Genomic DNA, 24,667 nt, shown 5'->3' with positions numbered 1-24,667 from the left:
ATTTCCCCAAAAAACGAAAATCCGTATTTTACGACGAAAAAAAATTTTCCGAGAAAAATTACTTCAGCCACATTTTAGGGTACCTTGCACTCTATCTTTCTGCCAAAAATCAGGAAAAACTAATGAAGCAATTTTGCACCAAGTCCAAAAAACCTTATTTTTAGGTAGTTTTTGGCCCAAATTTGCGAAAATCCGCATTTGACGACGAAAAAAAATTTTCCGAGAAAAATTACTTCAGCCACATTATAGGGTACCTTGCACTCTATCTTTCTACCAAAAATCAGGAAAAACTAATGAAGCAATTTTGCACAAAGTCCAAAAAACCTTATTTTTAGGTAGTTTTTGGCCCAAATTTGCCCCCCCAAATTTTTTTTTCAAAAATCGGGCTCCGTCACTTTTCCGGCATTGCTATTTTGTATCATTGTGCGAAAAATAAAAAAAAACTAATGAGCCAATCCCGAGAAAAGCTTGTAACAGACGAACGGACAACGATCAAATTAAAGGACCTCCCGGTAGGTCCAAAAAATATGTTTAGGGGCATTTTGTTTGTTGAGGAACCCCCTGAAATGTTTTATGTATGTGAACTATGTCTGAATTGTTATAAAAGGTAGGGGGATCAGTCGAAATTTCAAAATCATTTTCAAAATGTCAAACCAAGTTTAATGAAAAGCCCTTATCCTCAGAAAAAAAATGAAGGGTCACTTATCTTTCAACCTTTAGTAGTTTTTCAGATATTCCATTTTGAACTTCAATTTTTTTGAAGATTCCTGTTCAAAAACCTCCTACCATCTTGTAACATGTCCACGGCACTGAAATCAAAAGTGTTTTACAAAAAAATCTGCGCAGGAAGTTTGGGGCGAGAGTGTTTTTCCGTAGTGCGAGCCATAGAGACGGGGTCACTATACCATTAAACTTCCCTTACAATGGAGCAGATATAGATACACAAAAGATAATTGCACAGTATGAAAGAGGAAGGTCTAAGCTCTCTGCTGTTACCTTACACCACATAAAAAGTCAACGGATTCTTCGAAAAATTTTGGATTTAATTCTTTGATTTACATTTGCTGGAAGACAATGCACGACCCCACAGAACGAACGGTTTCAAAAGAAAGCTTGATCTACCATCTTTAAAACACAAAAAAACCATTTGTTACGGGACCGATCTGCTCCTTCGTGATTTTAACAAAAGTAACCATGGTTTTTCCAAATTTGCGGTGCCGTAATCTTGTTCACAACAAATAGGGCAACCCAAGCTCTGAAAATCGAAGATTACAAATGAACGAAGAACGTTAAAGACTTCTGGTTTAACATGCATAGCCCTCAAATGAAAGACCTGGCTGGTCATTAAAATACAAAATTAAATCAAAACAAAAATGGTAGAGTAGAGCTGCGAGCGGAGTTGTGTAGTTGTATTAAAATTTAGACAGTTAAATTTATTCTCACTTTAAAATCCACAAATATAATAGGCAGGGCAAAAAGTGGGCAGTCTATAAACCAGAGCTAGTAATCTTAATTCTCACCTTTGACATTGTTCCTGAATGCTCGACTTTTACTTTTTGATAACCAATATTTTTTTTCTCACGGCATAAAAACCCGAAAACCTAGGGCCCAAACATTCTGCGTAAAAAAGCCTAGTATTATTGGCTAGACTTTTACTTTTGATAACGAATATTTTTTTTCACGCTGAATGTGATTTCGCCTCCGTTTCTGACGAAATGTAAGAAAAGACCCAATCTTAATTTTTTAGCAATATTACCTAAAATAATATATTGTGTGATCTCAAGGAGCTATAACTATTAAGGTGATCGATCTTCCCAGGTAAGCCATTCATCTTTTTCTTTGATAATCTAGATACACTGAAGTTGCCAACAATGTACAGAAAGTGGAGACCATTGTCAACATTCAATTCGTTCTTCTTGATTCATCACCTCTCAAATTCTCAATCCTCAGTCATTGTAACGAATGGCAGAATGGATTTACACGAGTTCTCAAAGAGATGGCTATTTTCAAACTCACTGATCTACACACTTTCATGGAGGGTAACTCGAAGAGAGTCAGTTCAAGGTAAATTCTCGTATCTACCGAATTTATCGGATGCCGGCAAATTGATTTAGCATTACATCATTGAAACTGGTTCAATACGAGGCTATTCTACAATGCTAGTAGGAGTAGTGCGTCAGAAGTACAGTGATTTTTTTCAGGATGATGGGGATGAAGATCTGTTGTTCCTGTTTATTCCTTTACTGACCAAATTCATTACACATTTGAAATATTGGACCTTTTGTTCATGCGATGGGAAAATTTACCATCTTTTTATTTATACGGTCTCAACACTGAAAGTTTCTGGAGGGTGAGATTATGGACAATTATTGGTGATAATATATATACCTGCTTTTCGCTATTGACTGACCTGCTCTGCGCAGCAAGATGATAGAATAAGCATGCATGATGGCTGTTTTCAATTTGTGGTAAAGACATATTTATCTTCTTTCTTTTCTTAAAGGTTTTTATGAGCTGTCAGCTTGGTCTTGTTGCATTCTCAGTTGAAATGTTTTCATTTATGGTTGTTGAGCAAACTTTTGGATTGTTAATTTAGCTGCCGTACAGTTGCATTTAACTGTATTTAATGTAGCATACCAAGACCTTGCCGTATATCTTAAAATAGTAAGACATAACATCATTAGGCGGCAATCACAAATATCTTCATCTTGCGTCCTCGTTGGGTCTAGCTAAACATCATTATGAGCTTTTCAATGATGCATAACCCTCTTTTGACGTCAATGTAACGACATCTGTCCATCTTTTTCAAGCAAATAATATAATTGCCAACTCTGTGTCCACTTTTGCCAACTCTAACAATTAGAATAGACAAGGCAGAAAGTCGGCCGTCTTAACTAGAGCTTTGTGTTATCCAAATATTAAATGAACCTTACCTAGAAATATCGGCATCAAAAGAAGAGACAGGTGGGTTCAAACGTTGGTAACGGCGAATGAAAGCCTCTTTGTCTAGTTCCCAGATCTCTCGATAACTATCCCACGTGGTCAAGTATTATAACAAGAGGGTGGAGTTTTGTGACATTCCTGTTGCTAAGTGACTTTGTATTTTCTTTGTTTCATCGTCGTTTCCAACGATCACGTGATAAGGCTGAAATGAGAAATGAAAATAAAGTTGATACTCTGTAAGTCGACGTTCAACAGTTCGATATGCTCCATTATCTAGTAATATTTAAAGTCACATTCAACAAGAAATTCTCACAAACGGCGCTCTACTATTCGATACTCTCTCTTTTATTCGATATTTGAAGAAAATTACCCCCCCCCTTGAAAACAGAGTCAGAGAGCGTTAACTTATAACTTTAATTTCAATTTGAACTAGCCGTACTACATTTCACGGCCACGGTGATATGAATTATCAATAATCAGAGCGCGCTAGTAGAAAGAGGGGATATAGTACTCGAGAATTCTTTTTTGAAATACCAAAATAATTGAATAATCCAAAAAAAATCGAATAAGATTCCACAACTACATAAAAAAACAAGAGAATTCCAGAAAATACCTAAAAATCCCTATTTCAAATTATTCCACTCACATTTCGAATTTGTAAATTTTTAAAATACACCCTAACATAGTTTCCTGGTCGAAATTTTGTCCAATGGGATCGTTTTGGAGTGCAATTTTCTCATTGAATTTCCAATGAATAGAATAGTAAGTAAAGTAAGTTTGCGACCGCAGTCGGAGGCGACCCAAAGGCTCCTTTTTCGATAGCTATCTACCGGAAGGTAGGGGAGGGCGCCACTCTTTCTCCCTCGATTTCCCCACTTACCCTCGATCCTTCTCTTAATTGCTGAGCACCAAGCAAGAGGCATTAAGTACCATTTTAAGAATCTTTGGTATGACCCGACTGGGGGTTGAACCCACAACCTTGCGAGCCGTAGCCGGATGCTCTATCACTGCACCACAGTTCGAATAGAACCAAACCTTGATTATTCAGACTCACCTTGAAATAGAGATTCATATAATCCGTTCGCTTCCACGTATTCGTTTTTTCTTCGTCAGATAAAAACAATTTTTCGTGTTCCGAAAGAAACTCTTGTAATGCCTCACCAAACATCGTCCACATTCTAAACGCACTCAATTCACCAACGTTCAAGTCTGATGGAAACCTTCAAAGAAAGATGATTTTGATATACAAAGTCTTGTTTTATTAAGCAAGCAGATTGATTACCTTATTACATGAATATAAGTATGGAAGTATTTAACGGCCTTGAAATTAGCACGCAAAAAAATAACATGAATTTTATTGCTTTTTTAAGGACACCACGGCTGGTTTTAATTAAAGGGGTTTTAATTAACACGAAATTTCTCAATTCGTATTAATTACACGTCCCCTAATATTCATGTAATAAGGTAGGTTCGAGCCCTAGAATGAGCCGAAATCTTTCCTAAACAGACTTGGCAATTGACGGAGGTACTGAGTAAATGCCTCGGTAAAAGCTGCGGTAAAATGGTTAAAAAATATATCGTCAATTTCGGTAAACGATAGCATAAATGGTATAATTTTAAGGGTGGTCACACCAAATTTCACGGAAACTGACAAAGCTAGGATTCAAAGCAACCTGCAAGGCTTTTTTCAATGCAGCCAAAGCAAAGAAGATTCGGAAAGAACACTTGCTCACAATTACTCTCAGTTATGCCTAAAAACAACTTTCGTCATTTACTACGTACAGTCGATGCTCTCGTTTTACTAATCGATACGCTCAACTATTTAACAATGTTGAAAGTCACTGTCAACAAGAAACTCTCATAGACGAGACATAGACATTTACCTCCACTGTTGAGGATATTGATTTTTCGAAGTATCGAACCCCCTAGATATCCTACTTTATTAGTAAAGACCCCCTGGATATCCTCTCTTATAAAGATGCTTACCCCTGGATATCGTATTTTTAATTTCGCCTAGCGAAAGTATTACGATAGTCTTTCGCGGCGGTGCGGAAAAAAAATTAGAAAACGAAAGTACTTGATACGGTGGACGAACTCACTAAATTTAATTTACAAATTACACGCTCGTATAACCACGGACAATTTTCGCGGGTTTTCTTTGGATTGCGTCATATATTTTTGTGTCTTTAGCTTCACAGTTTTGATTTTTTCTTTATTTTCTTATAAGCATATACTTTATAAGATTCTATAATAAAGAGTTGACACAATATCTTTGTTTCAAACTCAGAGTTTCATGGTGCACAGGCACCAATCTTCAGTGAAAATTGGGCTACTTTATAAGATTCAAATCAATAACTCTTGATAGACGGTGATATACCTTTCGTCAATCAGATCTTACAAAATAAACAAGAGATGGCGCACAATATGAGCATATTCATTTTTCTTATAAGCATATACTTTATAAGAATCAAATCAATAAATCTTGATAGACGGTGATATACCTTTCGAGAATTAGTTCTTTCAAAGTAAACAAGGCATGGCGCACAATATGAGCATATTTATTTTTCTTATAAGCGTGTACTTTATAAGAATCAAATTAATAGCTCTTGATAGACGGTGATATACCTTTCGGTAATTAGTTCTCACAAAGTAAACAGGAGATGGCGCACAATATGAGCATATTTATTTTTCTTATAAGCATATACTTTATAAGAATCAAATCAATAACTCTTGATATACGGGAATATACCTTTCAGTAATTAGTTTTTACAAAGTAAACAAGGGACGGCGCACAATATGAGCATAATTATTTTTCTTATAAGCATATACTTTATAAGAATCAAATCAATAACTCTTGATAGACGGTGATGTACCTTTCGGTATTTAGTTCTTACAAAGTAAACAAGGGATGGCGCACAATATGAGCATATTTATTCTTCTTATAAGCATATACTTTATAAGAATCAAATCAATAACTCTTGATAGACGGTGATGTACCTTTCGGTATTTAGTTCTTACAAAGTAAACAAGGGATGGCGCACAATATGAGCATATTTATTCTTCTTATAAGCATATACTTTATAAGAATCAAATCAATAACTCTTGATAGACGGTGACATACTTTTCGGTAATTAGTTCTTACAAAGTAAACAAGGGATGACGCACAATATAAGCATATTTATTTTTCTTATAAGCATATACTTTATAAGAATCAAATCAATAACTCTTGATATACGGGAATATACCTTTCGGTAATTGCTCCGGCCTAGGAGCCTTAAATTCTCTCTCGTCCGACGACGGTCAAGACATTTTTTGTTTGTTTATCTAATCCGATGATCTATTCCGATTTGATAAAAACGGATTTTCCAATAATACTGTGATTTGATTGGCCGAAAGTATTTAAGAAAAAGATGGCTGCCGAAAGTGGACTAGCTGACTGTGTAGCAAATACTGGCAAATCTCAGTGAAAAATTGATCATTTTCATCATTATTCATAATGTTTTGGACATGATTTATGAGAAGTTTGATGCATACTGGCTCTCTAACAATGTGGAAAGACTTTGGAGAAATTTTGGCTATGAATCGTCAGCTGATCGAGTGCTTAAATCTTGCATATATGGCTAAACAAAACCATAAAACTCTGTACAGGTAACTTGACAGTGAAACTTTCAATACACATTGGAATTTAAAAGAGAATACTAAAATTACAACATTACGGTGCAAATTTGAAAACGATCTGAGTAGTTTTTGTGGTGTTATGTTTATGGCTGAAAATGATCCTGTTTTGGATTATATTAATCATTGTTGACCGTTCCTTTTGATTTTTCAAACCCGACACAGATTTTTTACAAACGTATCACTATGAGAATTCAGTAAAGGATACTGAAACACAATTCCTGTGAAAATTTGGACAAGAATGGAGAAATTTTCACAGTATTATGGCTGTAATTTCAACACGGCTTGCGATTTTTCATACCCGACACAGATTTTTTACAAACGTATCACTATGAGAATTCAGTAAAGGATACTGAAACACAATTCCTGTGAAAATTTGAACAAGAATGGAGAAATTTTCACAGTATTATGGCTGTAATTTCAACACGGCTTGCGATTTTTCATACCCGACACAGATTTTTTACAAACATATCACTATGATAATTCAGTAAAGGATACTAAAACACAATTCCTGTGAAAATTTGAACAAGATTGGAGAAATTTTCACAGTGTTATGGCTGAAAATGATCGTTTTTGGACTTTGTCGTAATTTCATATCATCGCGGCTGGCGACCGTTTCTTTTGATTTTTCAAACCCGACACAGATTTTTTACAAACATGTCACTATGAGAATTCAGTAAAGGATACTAAAACACAATTCCTGTGTAAATTTGAACAAGATCGGAGAAATTTTCACAGTATTATGGCTGTAATTTCAACACGGCTTGCGATTTTTCATACCCGACACATATTTTTTACAAACATATCACTATGATAATTCAGTAAAGGATACTAAAACACAATTCCTGTGAAAATTTGAACAAGATTGGAGAAATTTTCACAGTGTTATGGCTGAAAATGATCGTTTTTGGACTTTGTCGTAATTTCATTGCGGCTGTCGACCGTTCCTTTTGATTTTTCAAACCTGACACAGATTTTTTACAAACATATCACTATGAGAATTCAGTAAAGGATATTAAAACACAATTCCTGTGTAAATTTGAACAAGATCGGAGAAATTTTCACAGTGTTATAACTGAAAATTATATTTTTTGGACTTTGTCGTAATTTCATTGGCTGGGGCGACCATTCCTTTTGAAGAGTTTTCAAACCCGTAACAGGTTTTTTCCAAATATAACACTATTTATTACATACACACTATTGTACCAATTTATTTGGTTTATCCTACTCTCCTCCAAGTATTATCCCAACAGAAAAAGTAATGCTTAGCTAAAAGCTGTGGCCTCTAATTTAGGCTATTTTTCTCCCCAAAATTTTATCCGGACAATCAAATCAACGCAGATCAACGGCGTATCATGGCTTCGCTATTGGCAAGTTAAGAAAAAAAAAATTTATCAAGAACTTGGAAATATTCACTTCTAAATGTTTATCTCCTTTAGCTCCAATTTTGAACTTTTTAGTCATGGATGAGTGGGCGGGGGTGGGGTTGGTTCTTTAGGCAAGAAAGTGCATGTGTAATCACTTAGAAGAGCTAAACTTCCAGCTGGTTTACAGTATTTATTTGTTAAGATTATTTCTCATACTCGCTCTGCAATAGAATTATTACTTTGCTTTCTGATGTGTTCTGATTAGTAGTTTGTGGGCAACGTTCTGACACAACTAACTCAACAAGCTCATCTTTCACATCTTTTTATCTCTTAAGCCGGAGCTTCCAGCGCAGCTGGTTTATTAGTTCTTACAAAGTAAACAAGAGATTGCGCACAATATGAGCATATTTATTTTTTTTTATAAGTATTTACCTTATAAGAATCAAATCAATAAATCTTGATAGACTGTGACATGCCTTTTGGTAGTAAGTTCTTACAAGGTAAACAAGGGACGGCGCACATTCAGATTAGCTTTAATCTCTACTTCTTGTTTTTCCCATGCAATTCAAATTCTAGGCGAAATTTTCGACTTCAAGTCGTCTTGTTTACTTCAAAAGACACTTTACCCCCTAGATATCCGCTCCCTTGAAGATATTTAACCACCTGGATATCCACTTTTGAACAAAATTCGATATCCAATATCCTCAACAGGGGGGGGGGCACGGACTATTTTTGGAAAAGCCCAATCAAAGAAGATGATCTTACTGGTTCAAATGGTGAGTGTAGACATCTCCGTCTTCTTCAATCACACATACAACCAACTCCATCAATTTCACCCAAAAATCTAAATCTTGAGATACAGAAGAAGTCCCTGTGGCGTCATCATTCTTCTCTTGGTCATTGCCAAGCACGGTGCAATTGTTGTACAAAAAGTTGAAGTTGGCTTCGATACAATTCTAAAAAAGATAAAGATCGAATATCTTTACTTAACCCTTTCCGTACCGATACCTTATTTTAGCACCTCGATCTATTTGCCGAGGCTTTAAAAAAGATGAAAATTCTATTGCCGAGAAAATTTATAATCAAAAATAGATTTCCACAGGTTACCTATTGTACTAAAGTTCCTTCGGCTATACCTTTACTGATCGTATCTAGCGCCCTTCTAACGCCCAACTACGCCTTCCACGCTCCACTGGGCAGCAACTTAGCAATTGCTGTCCAGCCCTCCTAAACTTTAGTGTTGTTTCGGCAGCGATCGGCGGCGGACCTGCTCAGGACATAGGTTTGTAAGTATCCTTTTCTTATTTATAACACGATTGTAGAGCGTTGTCATTATTAAATATTAGTTTATTGTAACTGCACAGTCTCCCGTTCCTGTCTGCAAATAGGATTAGGTTCTACTCCCCTAGGTTCCTCTAGCCCGCCCCTTTCGTAGTCTAGACTCACTCACCCACTGCGTCTTATTCGTCTGCTAGGCAAGCACTCGGATAAGGCTCCAGTACACTATTTTTTTCCGAAAAATATTAACACTACGGGGCCGTGGGATCAGCATTGTGCGCCAAAATTATGAGACGTCAAAATGGTTGGACTTGGTTGGAATTCGGCATATTTGTTCCTTGGGTCAATAGATAAGACCCTTGTATGGAAATTTTTTAATTTTGGGGTTATGAGAAATTTAATGCATGTCGGGTATATCCGTCATGGGCAAATATAAATAAAATGTGCGTGTTGGATACATCAGACATGCGGCAAAGGAATTGAATTTTCGCATGTCGTATATATCCGACAAATGACACGGAAAGGTTAAATGTTTATCTGTAATCTGGATTTATACTCAAGTCAATTCGCTTTAAAATTGCTCATTCTTTTTTGCCACACTGTAGTCTAAAAGCAACCTGACATGATTTCTAAATGCTAGCAAAACAGAGTTTCACAGGCCCAACTAATGCTTTTTTTCAAACATCGAAAAAAAATATTGAATTTGTAAAGCTGGAGGATGAACTGAATAAGTTTTTTCCAGATCATTAGATGAATTTAAAAATAACATTATGGAAATGGCACGGAAGTCGCTCATCGATAAAGATGAAAAAGTCTACTGCTTCAAAACGTCAAAAACTTATTTAGGTCTTGACCTCCGACCCTATATTTTAAGAAATTGATCTTTATAATCACAGTATTCTCTCGCTTACTCGAACTTCCACTATTCGAATCCTGCCATAGTTTGAATCTTCTTATAGTTCGAATCTATTCCCAGTCCCCATCAAGGAGAAACCCTCTTAATATACTTTCTATAGTTCGAATCTCTCTGCAATTCAAAAAAATTTTTGAGTTCGAATTAGCGAGAGTCAAGTGTACCGACCGACCTATATTTTTCTGAAGACCTTCCCGTAGAACAATAAATTAAATTTGTCTCGCCAAAATCGAAAATAATAAAAAAACAGAGACACAATTCAAAATCCTCAATAGATCAAGGACCCATTCTTAGATGAGTTTGAGACAAAAAAGAATTACCTTGACACATTCTGTGACAACGTGAGCGGCGCGTGGCGGAGCACTGAATTCTTGAACCTGCCAGAGAAAACAATACGGAGATTCAAAGCCAGGAATCCAATAACACACGGGACAGAACAAATTAGACTTCTTAAAAACCTCAAGAGTTTGTCTAAATAAAATGATTTCATGAGAATGATGTTGAGACCGAGGCTGCTGACATCAACTAACGGATTCGTGCTCTTAGGGTTATATTACCATAGTACCTGGGGTTTTGAAGGTCTTCGACTCAGACTAGTTTTAATTAAAATGACGGCTAATAGCTTTAAATTAAAGCTTTAGATCCTATCACTTACCTTCATTCTAAAGAAAGTAATACTGGTTAAAAGGTCAACAGTCGATTTGAGATCTGCCAGACGACGCTGGGAACAGAGACTGAAAAAAAAGTTAAAGGTTTTGTTTTTAAATAAGAGGTCACTCTTCGTTTGCATATTCATCAATTTTAATCCACAAGTTTTTCCACATTGGATTGACACGGATGTGGAGCAAGATTAGTCAAAAAAGTTGAAAAGAAAAACATTTTTTTGCTTATATCAGCATAATATAACAATAGGCAGACACTGTCCTGATATGAAATATGTGTCTGATATGAAACGGGGACATTTATGTTAAATTAAACCTCCTTTAAGGTTTGCATCACTTTTGTTGTCATTTTAACAGAGCTGAACGATAAAGCAAATTTTTCGGTGGGGGTAGGGAGAGTAGGGCTAGTTTCCCTAAAAGTCTAGTTCACTAACTTCCTATTCTTTTAAGACCCCAAAAAACGATAGGTTTTATTAATGAAGAAGAGAAAGTTTTCCTATGCAAACTTCCATTACAGAAGGGGTTTAAAATGCCGCTTTTAGAAAGTTTCTAATCGCACCGGTGTCTTCAGATGCTGAAATAATCGAACAAACGTTCTTAAAATATGATATTGCCTTACTCTGTATGAACACAAATCGATTCTCAGCTGGTTATGAAGTTGGTTCAAAATCTTTTCGAACCGTGCTTTCTAAAAGAGAATCAGAAAAATAATAAGTCAGTGAGTAAGTAAATGTGATCTGGTTATCCACTAAGGGGTTGCCACGTACGCTAGCTCCAGCCCCGCAACACGCAGGGAAAGGTCAATTTGGAGGGTGTTCGATGGTTTCACATTGATTGTAGACTTATGGGAGTTACTAGTACTATGTCAGAGATTCCAGTTCTGAAGGGGTCGGTCGTATGGCACGAGACAATCGAATCTATCACAACATGTCCGCAATAAGTAGTGAGTAGATAAGTCTGCGACCACGGTCGAAGGCGATCTGAAGGCTCCTCTTCAGATGGCTATACACCCAGAGATAAAATTTAACCACACCCAGAATCCAACATATTCAATGGTCTAAAGACATATAAACGACTCTCAATTAGGGCTTTAATCTATAGTAAGTAAGTAAGTCTCCGACCGCAGTCGGAGGCGACCCGAAGGCTCCTCTTTCGATAGCTTTCGATAGCTACCCGAAGGTAGGGGAGGGCGCCACTCTTTCTCCCTGGATTGCTCCATTTACCCTTCATCCTTCTCTTAAAATGCTAAGCATTAAGCGGCGAGACACATCAAGTAACATTTTGGAGTGTTTAGTCCCGGCCAGGGAACACGAAAATATAAGGTCAGTATGAATGAATTTCTCTAATAAATTTAGCCTAGATCTGAGAAAACTGCTGATATAGGACGTAGACATAATTTTCTTTTCAGGCATAAAGATTCTTTGATCAAAACACAATTGCATGTTAAAGATTGTAGTAATTCGGAGCGTAGATGTATGTTATATACATCAGGTTCATGTATGAGGAAAAAACCGCCGTAGCATGAAGGTAGAGCATCCAGCTACAGTGCTCAAGGTTGTGGGTTCGATCCCCAGCCGGGTCATACCAAAGATTCCCAAAATGGTACTTGATACCTCTCTGCTTGATGCTCAGCAACTAAAGAGACGGATCAAGGGTAAGTGAAGAAATCCAGGGAAAGGAGTGGCGCCCTCCCCTACCTTCGCGTAGACAGCTATACGAAAAGGGAGCCTTCGGGTCGTCCTCGACTGCGGTCGCAAACTTACTTGATTACTTATGAGGGAAAAACAAAACTTACGCCAAAGTTTGATGCAGAGAATCTTGTTTTAGCTGAAGAAGCACTGGTAGCTGTTGTATGAGCATAGAAAGCATTAATGTTGGCTAACAAAGTACTCATAACAGCCGGTACGTTTGCTTCATTGTAATGTGCTGCCAAACAAGAGAAGTGCCTATAAATAAGAAAAATATAATTAAAATTTACGTTAAAAATGGAGCTTTTGAGCAAGAAATGTGAAAGATAGGTTAGAGCGTGGGAGAGCGAAACAAAGGCGGGTTCAACGGCTATTCAAGAAAAATGTCAAAAAACCTTTCCGATCGGGCAAGAAGGATTCCGTTTTCAAGAGAATGATAAAAAGAGTTTTCGAATTCCTACCTTTGAGAAATAAAATTTACGTTGCAAATGGAGCTTTTTACCAAGAAATGCGAAAGGAAGGTTAGAGCGTAATCGTAAAGAAAATTTGAAAAGCGGAAAAAGACGACTTTATTAACGAACATTTATAGGAAAGGCAAGTAGGGCAAGAAAGATTCCGTTTTCAAGAGAGTTATAAAAAGAAGAGAATTTCTCCATTTGAGACTTACGTCATAGCTTGGTAGATAGTCTCTACTCCATAACGAATCGCAAACTCGTTGACAATTTCAAGAGCTGGTTCATTGAAATATACTTTCCAAGCATCGTCCTGGAAAGTAAGAAAACCCTAAGAAAACCAATCAAATATCAGACCCTGGGGTCCACTTCTGGTTGAAATTTGCTTTTTGATAATCTGAGTCCAGTGAAGAAGACTTGACGAGGTTGATGTTTGAAAGAAAACACCCTTCACAAGTTTTATATTCTGTGTCCAAAAACGTACGATAGATAGAATGGTTTTTAAAAATTTTAGGTGAATATTACATTACGCGAGTTTATGTAATTTTGAACTTTTGAGGACGGTAAAGTGACTGAAGTGATTTGGAAAAACCCGCACCTCTGGCCCACAAAATCAATCAATCAGTTGGTCATGATCTAGTCAAATTAAAACCTTACCGTCTCCGTCGCTGAAAAATACACATAATAAACTCGGTAATATTATCTGACGCTACCAATAAGCATTAAGCCAATGATATACAGGGACAAAGGGACACAGGGACAAAGTTTTTTTTTGATTTTTTGAACTTACCCCGTATGTTTTTGGTATGACGACTTGATTCTCATTTTTCTCATACAAATGGTTGAAAAGAATCTAAAAATAAAAGAAAAATCAATTTTGATTAATTCCAAGGATCAAGAATTGTTTGAGATTTGAAAACACCCCCCCCAAACATAAAAACAACCAAAAAGTTCAAAGTTTCATTAATAGAATGTGAAGGAATATGTAGTCTTCGTGACCTGGCTACCTTTGACCTTTTTGATTTTTAACAAAAGTACATACTTCATGTAGACAAGTATATTGTGTATGATAAGGGACCAATTTTTCTTCGCCCTCAATTTCGATACTGATATGCAGCCTTATTGCACCAGAAACTGCTGATTTGTCTGTTCGCTTCCCTGAAAGATATAAAATGACGATGAGGTAATGGAAGTTGGAAAATAAACTGATTCTCCTGTGATTTCTGTATATTATTTATCGTTTCGAGTTTAGTATATTTACCAAGAAGAGTAGCACGACGCTCTTTAAATTTCAGGGTTGTAGGTGGTAGGAAATGGGGTTTATTGGAGGACATTATCTTTTACAAAATTTGAAATATTTGTCTGGATTCGGGCAAAGAACACAATTTTTACCACTATAATTTTGTCACTTTGGGGCTTTTCTTATGTTAAAATAGTGAAGGCTTTATGTTAAAGCACCAGAAAGGATAGAACATCTAATCTTAATGTAGAAATTACATGAAATTCTAATGGGCACCACCCATTGGGTATTTGGAGGGTAGCACTTTAAATAGTGGGAAATGGTACCATTATGGAATCATGTACGTGTTACCATAGTAACAGGGAAGAATAGCCTTGTTATCGGCGCAGAGCTTACTTTTATCAAGACTATTAACCTATAACCCAAGACAACGTGTAGAACAGAAAATACTACGCTCATCGCGTTTGCTCCTTGGGTAAATCTTGTCTTAAACTATGGCATATTCTAAGTTTAATTTCGATCTAATAACCTTACCTAAACTATACCATACGTCCATTTCTCCACTGAGTGTTCGAACTTCAATGATTGTTTGACCTAAGAACTCATCAGGTTCACGCGTTACACGCTGGCGAACGCGCGCTTTCAAATCATAATCTTCGTCCCCCACGCGGACTTTAATTCGATCGGATGAGTTATGACATTGGCTGATTGGAAGAAATTAAAAGAAAACTCAAGTTGTATAGTCGAGTCTTAAATGTTTTCTCCCCTGAGAGAACAGTGTGGAATTGGCCACTCTATTACTCGACTTGAATTATGTCTCTTGGAATTTGGAGTTACCTTATCGGGGAAAACTTTGTCGGGGAAAAGTGACGAAATTTCGGCCAAGTGACGAAAATTTTCCTCGGTCTTAATGCGTTTACCAACTACCAGCAAGTGACGAATATCTTTCCCCGATGAAAGTTTTCCCCGACGAAAATTTTCCCCGACGAAGTTTTCCCCGATAAGGTATGAAAATTCAATACTGGTAAACCATCCTCGTATAACTAAAGGTGGATGGATTCTCAAGACTTTATTGTTGTGTAGTGACAGGGATACTTTGAAAAATGATATATTTTTGGGAGGGGGAATAAATGCTTGAATTGAAACACATCGGTAGAGATTGACCAAGGCGAATTTGAGCGCCTGAGAACGCCGTGCGGCCCGCAATCGTCCTTACGGGAACTTCTTGCGCCGTACCAAAAAAAGGAGACTAAACCCGAAATTAGACGTGGATAGCCAACTAGTCTAGGTCATTTAGACAGCCTTTCGATTATTTTCACGGGGTCCATGGGCAGCCGGCTCCGCTATCTAAGAAAACTTCTTACAAATTGAAAATCTCATTCCAGACAGGGTTCAAGTTCTTTTGTATGGTTTTGGTTCTCTTCTTGACTTTACCGACTTGCACTGTCACGTACGGATCACTCGTCCCTTTGAAAAAAATAATAAAGGATAAAAAACATCAATCCTAAATTTACATATGGAACGCAATTGGTTCGCGGCCAAACGTTTTACACGCGGTCCCAAAATCTTTAGAACAAATTTTTCTAGTTTTGTTCTGATGTTGACATTTAGGGTTCTTAGATGGACATTGTTTCTTTAAAGGGGAATCAAGAAGAATCTTAAATTCTAACATGGAAAAAAAGTCAGTTTTTTCTAAAATAACTTTCGAACAACTTTGTTCAAATTTAATGTATGATAGCTCAAAATTCAAATTATTAGAGCATCCTCTATACGATTAAAAAAAGAATGAACAAAAAAATTTAAATTATGAAGCTCACAATATCTCGACAAACCTGTATACTTTTTATTGATGGTACAATAAACCACATAGAGGGCATAATAATCATATCATGAGATGAAAAAATTTAGAATTTGATGAAGGTCATTTCAACTTACCAGCTTTGTCTTTAGCAATCAGATTCTGTGCACTAAGTACTAAACAAGAAAAAGAAGAGAAAGGTGAATTCATTTTGGAAAAGATATTTGAGACAAAAGGGATTTCCCTACGAAATTCTAAACACCACAAATGATTCTTAAGCGCGTTTAACTACAGTTGGAAAGTAGAGTTTTAACTCTGAGTTTTTTTACCATAAGACTTAAAACTTAAGGCCTTAGGATCTCAGGATTTATAAGCTCAAAATTGATCCAATAAGGCTTGGAATATAGCCTAGAATCCCTGAAGTACTAAAATAGCAATTCTCGCCCGAATTCTAAATTCTGAAAAACGTTTAAATAAACTAAAATCTCAATATAATTCGATCAAGATTGTACATCAAGCTATATCCGACATCTTTAATCAAAGTTTTTATGAAAGTCGACCCTCAAATAAAAAATTACAGTGCTAAAACTTTGTCCAACGTTCAACGATGTACTCAAGGAATAATAGATCTAGCGCTCTCGGTGCATCTTACACCGTCATCGAGTAATATAACCTATAAGGTACCAATTTCCAGTACACTTCGATCAGAGATTTTAGTTTGGCAAGATTGAAAAACTACTTCCAGGGTTTTTATAAAGCTCAACACCTGCTTCCTGTAGAACAGGGACTGTACTCTCACATTCTCAAAAGTATACTATCGTGGCTATAAGCGCTAGCGACTTTTGTGAGATCAGCCTCGTTAAAATAATTCAAATCATTAAGTTGATTGATTGAAAGATTTTCACCCATTCGAGCTCCTTTTTATATTTTTTAGTGTTTGTCTGCTCTAGTCTAAACGGCTGACTTTCTACCCCGTCTATTGTAATTGTAGAGTAGGCAAAAAGTGGGCACGAAGTTGGCAGTTGAAATCTTTGCTTGAAAGAAGACATTGCATTGATGTCAAAATGGGCAATGCATTGACTTTAGACAGCAAACTTTATACCTACTTTAATTCACAATTAGAATAGGCAGAGCGAAAAGTGTGCAGTCTGAACTAGAGCTCATATTTTGATTAGTACTAGTAATCGTATGGTTTTGAGTGTAATTAACGATTAATCACAAATAACAAAGGAAAAAATAGTGATTTGCACAAGTCCATTGGATCATTGTCGCTGTATTGCTACACTGGAAGGATTGAAAGGAACAAGGGGGGGGGGTAAAGCGTCCCCCCTGAAGAATACACAAAGTGGTATTAGTTAAATTAACGATTAATCGCACTCCTCTAAACCAATCAGATTCGAGTGCACAATTGACGTGCAAATGGTTGAAACTACAATGTTTGGGTTAGGGTGCTAGAAAATATACCTGTAATCGCGATTTTGGCGAACCACTTTGAAGAACCGTCCAAAATATTTTGTTTGACGGCATCTACATATTGCGCATCTTTCGATTCCCCAATCTGAAACATGTCCCTGTCAATGGCGAACAGAGGTAATAAGGTATAATGTGTGTAGAATGAAAGTTATTTTAAGAAAGTAAGACCGGGTTTTTATGTATTCAGAACCGTCGCCTGGGGGTAATTGATCACTTGTGCTGCAAATCAAAGATGAGAATGTTTAGTTTTTTAGCATTCTTAGCATTTATCAAGATGGATAGATAGAATCGATATTTTACGTGGATATCCCAGCAATCTAGGACTTTCAAACTGTCTTTCAATTGTTTTCATAGCGTCCACGGCCAATAAACGGAAACGGAACAATGGAAAAGGCGGGATTCGAACCGAACCAAATGTTTAGTTACCTTAACCGGAAAAACTAGAATGTCACAAATTGAAACCCGTATATTTTACACAAGGTAAGTTTACAAACAAAAACCATGGAGGAAATGGTTAAGTTTTGATGGATAAAAATATATTTGTGAATTATGGATAACCTTATCATTTCAAAAATTTCGTATTTTTCGATACATCGCTGTTCCATCTTCTCCCTAATGTGTGATAATTTAGCTTTGGCGATGTGGTCTGCACCCTGCTTCGATGATTTCTCAACAGCACCTGCATTAGAGAGAACAAGAACGTTATATTGCGCCTATAGACCGCTGTTAATAAATGCTGGTAATGTCATCACAATGTCATAGCGTCTTCCTCCTCATTCTGATTTTGCCCAATTTTTTGAGATATAGGGGAAAATGAAAAATTTGAAATTTGATGGGGGAAAATAAAGAGGGGGGACCATAAATTTTGGAAATTTTGATTGGGGAACCTCGCTGATCTCAAGGTAATCTCGTAGAAGACCTTTTTAAGCAATAAAATCAGCAAACCTTACTTGAACCAAACCAATTTTTCAATACAACTTTATTTTCAAGCAGTTTCAAGGCTGTTATTTTCAAGCTTTCCAAAACTTAAAACTTGATTTAAGGCATTTTTATGTTAACCATATGGGGAACAGCAAAATCGTCAAATAACTGGGGGAAAGCAAAAAAAAGAGGGGGGACCAAAAGGTGTTTAAATATTATGGTGGGGGATAAAAAGAGGGGGGAATCGAGAAAAGTAATAACCTAGGAAGGACACTATGATTGCGCCTATAGACCACAGTTAATAAATGCTGGCTGTATATCACGACTGAAAAGCAACCACAACCACGAGAACATCATCAAGTCAAATCATTATTTAAATAAATGGCTTTCTTGCCCTTTAGACCGGTAGGCATTAGCTAATTCAACTCGATAAAAAGATGAGATTATGCGTATAGACTGCCTGTAGACCACGATAAAAATATTATCCCAGAATCGATGTCAAGAGCATTAACTTCCAAGCCCGAAGGGCTAGACTGGAGACTCCTGGATGGGAAGGTTTATACACAAACGCCGGATTGAAACTAAAATCTATCGCTAGATTTCAAAAAATTTAGTCCTTAAAAACAAAGGAACCGCTAGATACAATCCATCGTCATTATTACGGTGCGTTCTATGCGCGTTTTGGATGGGAAATAAGTGGCTTCACTTTTTCTTGCCTAAGAAATGTTAGAGATTCTACTCTAGCCCTTCGGGCTTTTACACTCAAACACTTGAAAAAGCGAATTATTAAAAGTTTTTTGAGATATGACTGTGAGAGACCAATTTAGTTTGTTTCAATATAAAACATCGTACAATAAATAAGGAAGAAAATGATCTTGCCTAAAACTTTTGCAATTTTCTCTTTCAACTTATTCATAATTGAAACCAGAGCTGGTCAAAAAAACAAACAAAGTAGACGGAGGTTGGTTATCAAATAAAAAACCAACTTCCACATCCAAAAAAATTTTCTTTTATAAAAACCAGCAAAAAGAGAAATCACAACGATCAACCACTAATTTGAAGAATTCGATTTCAAAAAATAGAAAAGGATCAAAGGGGGAGTTGCCTTGCTATCAAGCAATTTCTAAATAGGGTAAATATTGGACTCCCTCAGAGTGCTTTTAGTGTTCTTCCTTTAGGAAAAATAGGGTAAGTGCAAATATTCTATTCGTTGAGAATACTTTAGCAGATGAGTGTGATTCTATTAGTATTTTTAGCAGTAATGAACTGCGATTAAAAATAGTTTGTTTAATGGATGTTCTAAAAACGTTGTGCTTTGGAAATACCAAGATATTTTTGTAGGTTATGTGTGGGTTGGTGATTGAAATCCTGTGTTACTTTTTTGAAGACAGCTTTCCAAGTAAATGTATCGTGAAATGTGTCTACATTAGCTAGCGTGAAATGTAGCACAAGCTTGATGTATTATTAAGTCAAGAATGGAGTAAAACTTAAAGATATAAGACCATTTCAGACGGGCAGGTATAAGCAAAGTAATAATAACTTTGAAAACTAAAGTGATCGGAATCCAAAAGCTCAAAAATATTCCAATTGGGCCAAGAATATAGGCTGGCAGCCACTAAACCCTTCCAAAATTGAAATACTCAATTATTGTACTCGCCCGAGCTTAATATTCTGAAAAACGTTAAACTGCCCAAGATTTGTCAATATATATCTTTAAGTTGATTGAAGGTGTTTTTAAAACATTATTATTAAGAATCCAAGATGCCAGAGTACTAAAGGTTCTTCAAGCGATTGTAGTGCAGTGGTAGAGCCGGCCGGATGCTACGGTTCGCAAGGTTGTGAGTTCAACCCCCGGCCGGGTCATACCAAAGATTCCCAAAATGGAACTTGATGCCTCTCTGCTTGATGCTCAGCAATTAAGAGCATGATCAAGGGTAAATTGAGCAATCCAGGGAGATAGAATGGCGCCCTCCCCTACTTTTGGGTAGATAGCTATCGAAAAAAGGAGCCTTCAGGTCGCCTCCTACTGCGGTTGCAGACTTACTACTTACTAAAGGTTCTTTTGGATTGAGAGAGTGTACTTTGGATGTGAGTTGAACTAAAGAGGTCCATTTGTTTTTAAATAAGAGTGATAGTTCGCTTACTCATCAATTTTAATTCACAAGCCTTTTGATATTGAATTGGCACAGATGTGGAGCAAGATTGATCAGAAAGAGGAATAGAAAAACATTTTTATCAATATAACAATAGACAGACACTTTCCTGATATGAAATATGTGTCTGATATGAAACAGGAACACTTATGTAAAAACAAAACCTTTAAAGAAGGGAGCCCATGGTTCAAAAAGAGATTTCAAACGAAAGGGGGTTTACTTACGTTGTAAACTATCTGCATTGAGAAGGTCTTTACATTTTTCGTGACATTTTACACCACATTCTAAATAAAAGAAATAACTTTTATTCGAATGGAATAGGAGTACAAAAAAATACAAAATGAATTGTTGTAAAAAGTCAGATATTGGAAATAGCCTAAAATATGAAATCTCAAGTTTAGCATGATAGTGAAATATCAAGTTTTTTTAGAAGAGCATTAACATTTTATGAAGCCTTTCGGATGTTTTCAACTTTTGATTTTTAAGCATAAAAACGTTTTTAATTTCACCCATTTTGTGAGTATTTTTGTGCAATTTTCAAAGAAAGTGTGTTTTTAAAAGCCTTAAAATTTAAAATATTCTTAATATTTCGTGAAAAACGTAAAGCATGAAACAATGTCCGGCGGTTTTGGCAAAAAGAGCGAGAAAACCTTACCTTGGCATTTCAGCCCTTGACTCCACAACCCCCAAAGAATGTTACTGCACTCGTAACAATATACTGGGTGTTGAGCTGAAAATTTCTCGAAACTGTGTGGTGTTGTACCTAAATGTAAAAAGTTTATAGTGAGCTGTTATACTAAAAGTTGAAAATATTTAAGATCTTCCCTGAAATGGAAAACATCACCAAGCGAAAATTCAGATCAAAGTGAAATATGTCAGCATTTTTTCAAATGGACCCAAGCTTTTAAAGCAAAATTTTCTGACAAATCGTAAACTTAAAGTTCTTTGGAAGGACTAAGGATACGGCGTTCGAATTTTGGAAATGAATTAACATATGTAATAGATGAATCACAATTCCAAACAATTTGAAATTATATAACTAAGCTTTTAAAAAAATCTTAAAGGACGAGGTTGTTTATTTACGTACAAGGTCGTCATCGTTGACGGAGTTTCGAGCGAAGTTTGTTTTCTGTCGTTGTTGAATGTTCGTGATCGCTTGCTGAAAAAAGGAAGGATAAGATATGAAAAGAGGTAAGGTACAAAAAGTATTTCCTTCCAAAAGTTCATCATTTAACCGAAAAGGACACGCATGAATTATACAGATGACGTTGACCCAAGCCAAAAAGTCTCAAACAGCTTCTTTCAAATAAAAAGTAAGCGTTTCTTTGTCTGATCACTGGAATTATTCAGGACCAACCATTACATTTACTAAAGCGGCCATTCACGAGAACCATTATGTACTATTTGATAGAGAAGCAACCAAAACCGCCCTGGTGTTTTATTGTTTAAATTCAAAATTAGTGGAAAACACCCGGTTTTTTGGGTGCTTCCGTATAAAAGCATTACGTCATGAGCATCACATGTCACATGTGCTTAACTATAAGAATACAAAGATGAAAGTTGGCTTACACCGAAAATTGAATTCCGTCGAATTTTTGTCTCCGTCGAAGTGTCAATGTTAAAAAACTGATCCCTGAATAAGAAAAGAAAGGGGGAAATGAAATTTTGGTGCTGAAGACCAGGAGATGTTTACATTACATAGCGAGTTTATGTATTTACTCTTAGGTTCCAAATAAACGGTGGGGGGAGGGGGGGGTGGCTCGAATAAACGGGGGGGGAGTTGGAAAATTTTCAAAATTTTAATAAACGGGGGTTCCTAGTCCTAATTGCCGGGGGGTTGAAAATTGTAATTACGAAAACGGTGGGTCCTAATAAGGTCCGGGGGGTTGGAAAAATTTCGAAAATTAACAAGCGGGGGGGGCTGTTTATTTGGAACATAAGAGTACCTTTCTGCAGACACTGGCGTGATTTGGAACTTTGATCCACAAAATCGAAGAAAGTAAAAGTGCTGATTTACCGTCGTCTTCAGCATCTAGGGTATCAAAAACTAAACATCTCAATCGCAGGAAACATACTGGCTATTGTTATTTAAAGAGTGAAGATGTTGATAAGTTATGCTTGAGTGACTCTGAGATTTTAGTTTCAAAATTATCGCTGTAGCCCCTGTAGCCATGTCCCAGTTTCTTTGATCTAAAACAGATCGATCTACAGTCTGTGAATAATGGCCAATAAAAAAAAACATAATATTTCCGAGAAAACCTTGTTTAGCATTACGTAATTAGTTATGAGGGGGTTTATCTAAAGAATCCTGCATTACTAAAAATAGACAAAAAGAACGACAAATTTCATAAAGAACGACATATTTTGCCGTCCACAACCCCGACCGAAAGTGACTGTATCACCCCACCAGCGATTCAGTCCTCTTCGTTTATCACGGGAATTAACTGCACGTGGCTTAAAAGAACGACAAAATTACTTATGCGTGTTACAATGCAGGATTCTTTAGAGGAATAGACTGTATTTACGGGATTTTTGTAATCAGTACGGCACCAAATTCCTCATTGACCGTAATTACTGTTTACGTAGGTCTCATATTCTCAAAATTTGCATGTAGCAGCATTGGTCCATTGTAAACACATGTGTAAAATTTGAACAGCATACCTCTATTGGTTCAAGAGATATTAACGAATTCCGTAGATTAGTAATTTGCGGGAACAAAATTCCGTAAAATAAAAGTGGCGGAATTTTATTCCATAAATTACTATAGGCCGTAATTTAAATTGTTTAATGCATTCTACTCGATAACGCAAAATTTATTTCTAAATATTTACATCTATAAGAATGTCGTATCATTGAAATAGGATCATCGTATATATAATTCTCTAGAAATAGAGCATTTTCGTTCAGGAAAATGCCACAACCCACAACAAATACAGTAGTGACCGTAGTGCAGTCGTAGAGCATTCGGCTACGGTTCGCAAGATTGTGGGTTCAACCCCCAGCCGAGTCATACCAAAGATTCTTAAAATGGTACTTGGTGCCTCTCTGCTTGATGCTCAGCAATTAAGAGAAGGATCAAGGGTAAGTGGGGGCAATCCAGGGAGAAAGAGTGGCGCCCTCTCCTGCCTTCGGGTAGATAGCTATCGAAAGAGAAACCTTCGGCCTTTGACTGTGGTCGCACACTTACTACTTACTTACTAACTTACTTACAACAAATATTAATTACATCACCTTGAAGATATGACTCTAGTTCTTTCTCTTGGCGCCATGACAAAATTTGTCGAATCCTCTACTTCCATGTTTCAAACATTATATACGAGTTAAACGCGAGTCAGTTTAAGAAAAAAAATCGACCTTTACTTTATTTCACTTTCGACTTCCTTGTCTACCACGATGCAAAAACTTCAAAATATTCTATTTACTATCCTCTCAGTTCGATGAATATGAAAGATAGTTTCCTACCATCCAAAACCAAGCATAGTAAATGAAAAGATTGCTTTGTTGAAGTTTCATTTTTTTCATTTTAGAAAAGCTTTTTCAAAAACTAGATGGTGTCTTCAAAGTGTCCCATTCACAGATAATACAAATAAAGTAGATAAAGCTACTCCGTCCCTATTTGAATCAGAATCATCATCATCGATAAGCTGGCGAATGGAAAATTAACACTGGCGAATTGTATAGGAATAAATAAGACCCCTGAAGAAAAACATGGAGCCAAGAACAACTTGAGTCCTTTTTGAAAATTCACAAAACTTATTAAGCTTACATCATTGCAGACTCAATATCCCGAGAAACAGACGTCGAACTCGCCGACGCCGGTTCAAAAGTCGTCAATTCTTCATTCCGATCATTTTGTCGTTCGTCAGAAATCCAATTGTTGATTCGATGTACATAATGACCCTGTTTGCGCCTGCGCAGTGGCGTTTTTGGTATTTCTTCGTCTGCGACGTCATCATTGTTGTTTTCAATTTTCAAAGAGTCTTGGTTAAGATGTTCTTCGTTTGAAGTAGGCGGAGAATCGAGGGCGGCGAGCGGAGAATCGAGGGCGGTGGGCGCTTCATGTGAGGGCGAAACATGAAAGCCGGAGAATAATTGTTTGAGCAT

The 24,667-nt window shown here is 36.6% G+C and overlaps 2 protein-coding genes and 1 long non-coding RNA gene across 3 annotated transcripts; all 3 read right to left on the bottom strand.

The window, feature by feature from the left end:
* Positions 1-626: 626 nt before the first annotated feature.
* On the bottom strand, positions 627-1,393 carry LOC136808168 (uncharacterized). Its single transcript, XR_010846830.1, has 2 exons — positions 1,060-1,393; positions 627-809 (listed from the first exon to the last, which is right to left on the bottom strand). It is a non-coding gene; the product is annotated as an uncharacterized lncRNA (long non-coding RNA).
* Positions 1,394-3,049: 1,656 nt separating this feature from the next.
* LOC136808148 (protein unc-13 homolog B-like) lies at positions 3,050-10,837 on the bottom strand. The gene is made up of 5 exons (XM_067064689.1): positions 10,832-10,837; positions 10,497-10,553; positions 8,751-8,941; positions 3,998-4,163; positions 3,050-3,145 (listed from the first exon to the last, which is right to left on the bottom strand). Exons 1-5 carry the CDS (start codon positions 10,835-10,837, stop codon positions 3,050-3,052), a joined length of 516 nt encoding a protein of 171 aa, XP_066920790.1.
* LOC136808147 (protein unc-13 homolog B-like) lies at positions 10,497-24,667 on the bottom strand. Its single transcript, XM_067064688.1, has 17 exons — positions 24,330-24,667; positions 22,133-22,196; positions 21,647-21,722; positions 21,219-21,326; positions 20,788-20,847; positions 18,048-18,168; positions 17,481-17,587; positions 16,154-16,192; positions 15,583-15,685; positions 14,753-14,922; positions 14,021-14,136; positions 13,769-13,831; positions 13,194-13,291; positions 12,634-12,784; positions 11,458-11,526; positions 10,832-10,910; positions 10,497-10,553 (listed from the first exon to the last, which is right to left on the bottom strand). Exons 1-16 carry the CDS (start codon positions 24,665-24,667, stop codon positions 10,866-10,868), a joined length of 1,728 nt encoding a protein of 575 aa, XP_066920789.1. The 3' UTR covers positions 10,497-10,553; positions 10,832-10,865.

The sequence above is a fragment of the Clytia hemisphaerica genome, unplaced genomic scaffold (assembly GCF_902728285.1).
Source record: "Clytia hemisphaerica strain Z4C2 unplaced genomic scaffold, Clytia hemisphaerica genome assembly, whole genome shotgun sequence".
In the NCBI taxonomy this organism is placed as follows: Eukaryota; Metazoa; Cnidaria; class Hydrozoa; order Leptothecata; family Clytiidae; genus Clytia; species Clytia hemisphaerica.
The sequence above is the reverse complement of the archived record's forward strand: the minus strand, read 5'-3'. Positions and strand labels throughout refer to the sequence as shown.